This window comes from Tubulanus polymorphus, chromosome 9 (genome assembly GCF_964204645.1).
Source record: "Tubulanus polymorphus chromosome 9, tnTubPoly1.2, whole genome shotgun sequence".
Taxonomy (NCBI): domain Eukaryota; kingdom Metazoa; phylum Nemertea; class Palaeonemertea; order Tubulaniformes; family Tubulanidae; genus Tubulanus; species Tubulanus polymorphus.
Window position 1 is genome coordinate 6,651,527 of NC_134033.1, and position 8,546 is coordinate 6,660,072.

General features: G+C 37.7%; 1 protein-coding gene across 3 annotated transcripts; it reads left to right on the forward strand.

Moving 5' to 3' along the window:
• Window positions 1–1,945: 1,945 nt before the first annotated feature.
• LOC141910736 (betaine--homocysteine S-methyltransferase 1-like) lies at window positions 1,946–8,298 on the forward strand. 3 transcript variants are annotated; one of them, XM_074801486.1, is made up of 8 exons: window positions 1,946–2,173; window positions 2,523–2,614; window positions 3,330–3,521; window positions 4,593–4,740; window positions 5,061–5,249; window positions 5,429–5,559; window positions 6,548–6,654; window positions 7,721–8,298. In XM_074801486.1, exons 1-8 carry the CDS (start codon window positions 2,005–2,007, stop codon window positions 7,812–7,814), a joined length of 1,122 nt encoding a protein of 373 aa, XP_074657587.1. In that variant the 5' UTR covers window positions 1,946–2,004; the 3' UTR covers window positions 7,815–8,298. The 3 variants fall into 3 exon arrangements, with proteins under 3 accessions (XP_074657587.1, XP_074657589.1, XP_074657588.1); XM_074801488.1 differs by lacking the exon at window positions 2,523–2,614; XM_074801487.1 differs by lacking the exons at window positions 6,548–6,654; window positions 7,721–8,298 and adding an exon at window positions 5,811–6,260.
• Window positions 8,299–8,546: the final 248 nt, after the last annotated feature.

An 8,546-nucleotide genomic window follows, 5' to 3' on the forward strand; every position in this document is an offset into this window, starting at 1 on the left:
GACCACGGCACTACATGTTAACTTATTCAGAAAACGAGGAAGTTTCTGTCTCAAAAAACGCTCATGATAACTTCATTACAGCAGTAACAGACTGATTTTGACAGCAGTGACACTTCAAACAGACAAGTGAGGTTTCAACAAAAATACAAAGAAAAATACAACAACAACATTGTATATACAAGATTAAAACCTTGATACTTGACATCAGTAGAAAACAATAAGCATGTACTTACAAACACATTAAGCTTCCTAAAACGATCCTTTTCTGGACTCTCTACCTTCTACTTCAACAAGAAAACTAACTTGAAAGCTAATTGACCACATAAAAAACACATATTGTGTATTATTAGGCATCAATGAAGTTTAAACAAATCGATAATTGAATTGACCGGCAACCAGTCTTGACCCAATATATTGATGAAGCAGTGCACATCCTCGATAAACTCATTATCAAAATTTATCGAATATGAAACAAAGAGTTCAGAAATAAATGTCATTACAAAATAAACGCCAACATTTACAATTGTAATTCATATTTAGAATTGCCTACATTGATGACGTAGGCCTATAGTACACTGACGCGCACAGATCTCCTTTGAATAACGCATACTGGATGTTTCAAATGTATATAGGCATTGTTGTAAAAACAAACATATGCAACAGATATTTCATCAATTGGAAAATCCATTTATACTTATATAAGGGTAATCCACGCACACGCACACCAGTCAGTCGATCCCAATGTCGGCGATGTCGGCAATGTAGGCAAGTAATACTAACTTACATTAAAAATCTCTTTTCCAATGTCGGCAATTACGGCGATGTCGGCGAGTAAAACTAACCTACATTAGATATCTCTTTCCCAATGTCGGCGATGTCGGCGAGTAAAACTAACCTACATTGAAAATATTTTTCCCAATGTCGTCAATGGTCAGCGGTGTCGGCAAGTAAAACTAACCTACACTGGTCTCTGGCGCATTGATTTTTTTCTCGTGATAAGTCTTGTCGTTCTTCTTTTCCGTATAGTATACTTGGGCCTATGTTTGGAAGATGACTTTTTAACTCTTGAGTCTAACGTACGTAATCTACCGATTTTTGAGTTCTGATTTCGATTTAACTTTCATGAGTTCTAAATTCCAGTTTTTCTATCAAAATATTCCATATACTGATATTACCTGCAAATTAACTGCAAGATTCTTTTAAAATTCGTTGTGTATACGATTTATTATGTATGATATTGAATCAAGGAGAAATAAATATCATCAGATTCTTATCTGATAACGAGAAACCGATTTAGAATGTCACGCGATTCTCTCGCTGAACTTTCATTGGCCGCTTCTGACTGACGACTCGTACTAAAAACAAAATTTTTGAATTGATTATATTATTATTATTGAAACTATACTTATCTACTTTTCCCCGTACTTTTCCCCGTTTCGAGATTGTTAGACCTCTGACCAAGAGGAACCACTTCCCAAGAGCCCCTTAATTCGGCGTGGTATTAAGACCGTGATACAAGAGCACTCCTTGCCACGCAGATCAACCACAATTCCTGAGGTGCAATTTCCCTCGAATCTTCACTTCAGTCGGGAGAAAAGAATGTCTACTCAACGCGCATAAAAAACACTTCCCTTTATCATAACAGTAATAATATATTCCACTAAATAATACAATATACCATAATACATTATAAAAAATGAAGTTAAATGAAATATTCTAATATTAAACGGGAGACTTGAAGAAGCCAGTTAAGACTTATATCAAACGTACAAGTACCCCCAAACACTCAAAGAACCACACTCACACACATTGGATTGTTGGAAAATTGACTCAAACCTTATCATTTGTTGTTGACTTGACTTGGGTTACTTAGCTCGTGGCAGACCAAACCGCATTGCCCTTGTTTCGCCGATAATTCGCAATCTAATAATCTCGATAACAAAAATAAAATGTAATGCGACAACCGTATTTGCTGTAGTAGTGCACGGCAACAATTAGCACTTAATGGACGCAAAAATGACTTCGGACAGCGCGAAAAAGAAAACCATTCTAGATATTCTGGCTGAACGACCCGTTGTCGGTGATGGGAGTTACGTTATGACGTTGGAAAAACGGGGTTATGTCACAGCTGGATATTGGACACCTGAAGTTGTGCTCGAAGAACCAGACGCAGGTAACGATGGTTAAGCCGTAAATTAAGTAGATCTTAATTTAGCCCGGTCAGTCTAAGCTAAATTGTAAAAATACATGATTATAAAAAGATCAGTCAAAGCTAATTTAGGATCCCGGTTGTAAAAGCATGTAAAAGATTTTGAACTGGAGGAGGTTGTTAATGAGACAATTGGAATTTAACTGTTTTAGCAGAATGTTATGTTTTAAAAATGAACCCACACAAGATAATACTCGCCATAAGAAAATACTTGAATTGTATGAATTGGCCTTAGCGAGCCATTATTGCCCAGAATTTAATCCAATTCGTATTGAAATCTAAAATCTTTCTTCATTACATTTCAATTCTTTAGTAAGAAATTTACACAGGGAGTTTGTACGCGCTGGTGCAGATGTTGTTCAGGCATTTTCATTTTTCGGCTCTGATAGTTCATTGAAATTTGATGTAAGTACCATTGTTGATCTAGATTGAGATGGCTTGCCATCCGAAATATTTAGCTCTCTAAGCTTTATTATAATACAGCTCTCTTGCGCTGTACCACTAGCGTTGTATCTCTCTACCACAAATATGCAACCTTTGATACCACCCCTCACCTATGAGCCATTGCTAGTGAGAAACGGCATCCAGCATCGAGGAATCATCTGTCGGGTTGAGATATCTCAATTGCTTCTGGCACTTACCTCTGTTCCAGAAAAAATGACTGCATCCCCATTTTCAATGAAGAGCCTACATCGAATAGGTCCGATAGATGCGCAGTCATGTCCCAGATTTAAGACCGTCTGAGGCCGTCTTAGTAGATTAGCTAATCAAACCATGCACTGTGCAGCTGGGTACAGGAATATACAGTTATATTAAAAAAACACGTCGTTTAGCTATTTTTTGAAGATTTTATAGACTGTATCAAAAATGTAGTAAATCTCAAACGTAGTAAATTTGAAATGTGGTAAATCTAAAAATGTTCTGGGTTGTATCTGCTTTGGTTTACGAATACATGAATGACGTGTGAAAGATAAACACAGAACCTTCCATAAGCTGTCTGCCTGCTGTCATAATCTTCATAGATAAATGGGGCATTTTATACCATTATGCGACGATGTCAAGATATACGGATTTTGGAGGTTCACTTCTTAGAAGTATTTTTCTGAATTCACTGCTGCAGGGCGTCGAATTGAATCGAAAAGCATGCGAGCTGGCGCACGAAGAAGCACAACCACACGGGCTACAGGTGTGCGGAGGCATTTCACCGACGAAAAGCTACAAACAAAACGCTGGCGAAGATGTTGTGAAGAGCGAATTCAGGAAACAATGCGATGTCTACATCGAGAATAATGTGGATTTTCTATTGGGAGAGGTAGGTTACAAAAGATAACTGTTGTTTCATTTATTTATTCTTCTAGCCAATTCCTGTTATTCACGTCTGATTATTTTAAATCTCAAATTCAATCTGATGGATCAATAAAATTAACTTATTTGGTGAGGTCAGGGATTTGTACAGCCCTGACCTGAAAGAAAACTATTGGGGGGCCCAATGCCAGGGAATCCATGGCATTTGCTTTTTGGTTTCTACTTAAACTTTAGATATGTATTCTCAAAGGGTACGTGTGTTGTACGTTCATAATATAAATTTTGCTGATTTTGTTTCTTTTCAATGTTATGTATGGTGTAATTGTTTTTCATTCTTTGTAAATTCTTTATTCCTCTTTTTATCACTCAATGTCTGTAGGGTGAAAATAAATCTAACATTATCTAGGGTGTACAATTTCGATGAACTGTAAAAGCTTGATTCCATAACAGTACTACATCTACCACAAAATATATATCTTATTAATATTTAACTTGGTTTTTGGTACAATTCTAATTGAAGATTTATTTACTTAAAGTTGATTCAATCTTACTTGAAAGTGAATTAAAAATCTAAACGCGAAAAATTAACCATTAACTACCAACGATACTGTTCCGAGACCTTAACTTGCAAGTTGGATAAGGGAGCATCTCAAAATTTCAATAGTTGCGTCAATTAGGATAACTGTTGATTTTCTAATGAGAGTCCACAGACAAAGATAAGACATTCTCACGAGTGTATTTCGATCACAACTTTTAATTGATAAAATAGCAAAATTACAAGTGAAAAACGTATTAAACTTTAATAACCTTTATAAACAAAATGAAATACATCTTGGATACCAACAGCATCTAAAAGAGAGACGGTTAAATGTACTGCTTGTAATACATATATTTGAAATTCAATTCAATGTTATCTTTATTGCACCGAAATAAATCGATAGTTCGGCAGTCGTGATGAATCCGCTAATATACCCTCATAAAATTCAAAGATGTGTTCGAGTATTTCAGTTTGAAAGTTTTTTCAAAGGCTTTGATGCTCAAAATAATACTAATTCCGGTTTAAAAAAATTTCTATTAGTTTTTCGGAAACGTGATAGAAGCCGAATGGGCAGTAGAAGTGATGAAATCGTACAGTTTACCAGTGGCGTGTACAATGAGAACTGGTCCGAAAGGCGATTTCACGGGTGTCGATCCGGGCCAGTGCGCCGTAAGACTCGCCAAGAAAGGTATCGTATTGGTCTCCTATGAGATTCGTTTCAATATGCGTATGAACCGAGAAAACCCCAGTTCTGTACCCGGAAGAAATGAATTTTGTGTATTTTGTGTTTATGCGTTTAAATATTTAGTTCCGCAATCGCACACCAGATCACAAAAGCGACGAAACAAAAAACAAAGACGCCAAGGAGTTGTTCCGCAAACAAGACCGACTTGCCTAATAAACATATACTGCGTGAAACATATAAAAAAACTGATATGTTTTTAAGAGAATATTGAATAAATCCAAATAAGAATTTAATTTCAAGAACAAAATTGTTCAACTCTTTAGGTGCAGACATCGTAGGTGTTAATTGTCAATTTGATTATCACACGTCATTGGAGACGATAGAATTAATGAAACAAGCTCTGGATGAAGCTGGTTTGAAACCGCATTTAATGACGCAACCTCTGGGTTTGTTGGCTCCAGAGGTGCGCGACACGGTGCTCGGTTATACCCTACTACCTGAGGCAATGCTAGGTACGTATGTGCATGAACGGCTTAATGTTCGTAAGTTTGCGCCAAATTAAAGCGACTGTTCATTTAAGAAAAATGTTGGTTCGATAAGACTCGGAAAAATTAAGTTTTACATTGGTGTGGGTTTGAACACAGTTCCACAGTGTGGTTTATATATGCACCAATTGATTATTTCATTTCAGCGTTGGATCCTCGTGTATTGACCCGTTGGGAGTGTCGCGACTACGCCAGGAAAGCTTACGATCTCGGAGTTCGCTACATTGGAGGTTGCTGCCAGTTCGAAAGTCATCACATCAGAGAAATTGCCGAAGAGGTATTTCTATAGAACATTAATTGTTCTCCCTCGTCTGTTTTGGCGTGTACACCTTTGAACAATTCTAGCGATTGACATTAAAACATCTAAGAAACTGTTCGATAGAGTCGACTGATAATAACTGAAACTGAATGGCAATCCGGTAGAAAACTGGCTAAATGCGTACCGCATCGTTTAAGCTCGTTCGATTATCATTTGAGCTGAAGCCAGTTTCACTTAAATGAGTTACCTCCGTTTTTTTTTATGTTTAGTTCACCTGAAGCAGGAAGCATAGCGAAACAAACCAACAGCGCCAATATTGGTGAAGTAGTGATTCTATCGCATGGTTCCAATGTGGCGGCGGGTTGATCAGTTATGATATCCCCTCGTTGGCGCTGTTTGGTTAATGTGTTTCTTTGACATCGCGCACGATCGAACATATGTTTATTTTTCTAACGAAAAAATGTTTCGTGTTTATTTCATGCTGGATGCGCTATGGATTTCATGACCTTAATCCCAGGCCACTACGAAGGAGGTGGCACAATTTTAACCCACGCCGTATGACCTTAGAACTATGCTCTATGACGAAAAACAAAACAATAAAAAAAAAGGATATTTGTTACCGATTTTTCGAAATGTTGAAAGCACAAGGAGTTGATGTACCATCACTGATCCTACTGCTTAATTAAACAACTTAATAAATGTACGTCTGAATTCATTAAACACATGCACTGTTGCAAACTTCTTTATATTAGGATGAGTCACACATATAACCGCTCTAAGCCATGTCCGGTGTTTGACTCTCCCCTTAATCTCAATCAATACTTGTCTTACCGGTAAAATTCTTGTTTTTGTTATCAGCAGTATACCCATACGCCATCTATCCAAATTTGTTGTTATTAACGTTGAACCAGATATGCAAAGGAATGACTAAATTTGATTTCTAAAAACTCATCAAAAATTTGTATTGTGGTAACCACCTGGTTTCATATTCAATTCATTTTTCAAGTTGGCGGAAGAGAGAGGATTTCGTCCGATTGGAAAAGACCACAGTATACCGTTTGGTGCCGGTAACACGGGAGAGGACAATAATGCATCTAAAGTCGTCAAATCAAGGTGAATGGAGATAAATTGAAAAATAATCGTTGCTACATTGTTCAGTGTAACTGCAAACAATCATCATAAGGGGAAGTGGAACGACTTACTTCTGGATCCACATAGACTGGTATCAACTTTAACCCGGGGGCTAACTCAATTTCGTTTCGTTTTCGCTTTCAAGTTAACCACTGGGTTGGAGATAATACCAGGCTAACAAACCAGGCTCTGCAAAATATTCATAAGTCACGGAAATCTGACAATTGGGAAAACGATATGTCCAACATTTTTCTTAAATCATAAACCGTGAGTGAGAAAAATATATAATCGGAAATTGACAAGCGGAACATCAGAGAGAAATATTTCCCTAACTAACTAAGGTCGGAATGGACGGTAAATTGGCGACCGAGAGAAAATGCCTTCAAGTTTAGCGCTCCGAGAAGCCTGAAATGTATTCCGAGCGTATTGTTATTATATACCTGACGGTTGTAGTGGTACATGATAGGCTACTGAGACTGCAGTCAGACCACCTTAAAAATGGTCAGTTTAATAGGAATCGGGGAAGTCTCGATACACGAGTCTATAATAGAGAAGAGAGCGATCAGACACAATCTGGATTCGACGAGTTGTCGCTCAACCAGGAATTCGATTGAACCCAATTCTGATCTATTTTGGCACCCTTGTGATATGTCCCCTGCAAACCCACCCGCTGGGCTCTTTTGTTTGTCTTTATTTTGTCTTTAACCCGAATAAGACTAACTAGAATTCCATGGGAATTGTTCTTGTGGCCAACGCCACAGTTATGTGGGAAGGGCAAACAACGAAAGTTGAACGAAATGTGTCCCTCCGGCTACTTAAATTCGTAGATCCTAGTTTGGTGATTATATTGGGCCCGTGTTGTCTTGGTCTCCAAGCAAAACATCTAAACATACAAATGTGTGTAGTATGGTGTTTTTTATAATTTGTACTTTTCTAAACGTTTTTTTTTTCTAGACGTGGAATTCCATAGAATAATGTAACAAATTTTTGATCGTTATTCCTTACTGTATGAAACATTGACCTTAACGTAAGTGTATTTCTTTGTTAGGGTTGGAAGAGACTATTGGATGAATTTACTACCTACGACGGGGAGAGCTGAAACATTCCGAAAAAAAGAAGATTTTGGAGTTGATGAGCATTAACCGTTCCTCAGGGGCAGTAACATATAGCCTATCGTGATTTTTAGAAACTATCTGCACTATGACTACCAATGGACTTATGATAAAAACGCGCGGTTCATCTGCAAGTGGTGTCTCCATGTAGCGTCCACGCTTGAATCCATGGCATAACCACGCGTGGTAATATCTATGGTGGCGTCAACGTTTGGCATCTACGTGGCATCGAAATGCTGGGTCCACACGTGGCATCAGATTGCGGCGTCTCGCGTGGTGACAGCACATGGCGTAGTGTCTACTTGCGGCGTCGCGTCAGTGCTGATACGCTACACAAATATATTTGTTTAGTGATAAACTGTTAAACTAGAAGATTTTTTTAAACACTGAGCCACGTTTCGTTTGGTAATATACATTTATGATTGTAAAATTACGGAGACCGCAAGATATAATTAACAATTCAGAGAATAAAATAAAAACGTACACGCCACAAATATTATAAGACTTATTGCGGCGTCGCTTATAAGCCGGCTTCAGTCGTTGTCATCTGAAACCTTTGACAGGTTAAGAAATATGATTTTTTTTTAAACGGCCGTTAAGGCTTCATGTTTCGTCTGCAATTCACTGCAAATAGTTACGCAACTATGCACATTTCAGTGTTTTTGGCAGCTGTACACTCAATCGGCACCGTTCGTGACTAGCTTCACTGCGGAATTATCATTAATTAACATCGCCATATCACATCATCAACTTATATTGTGC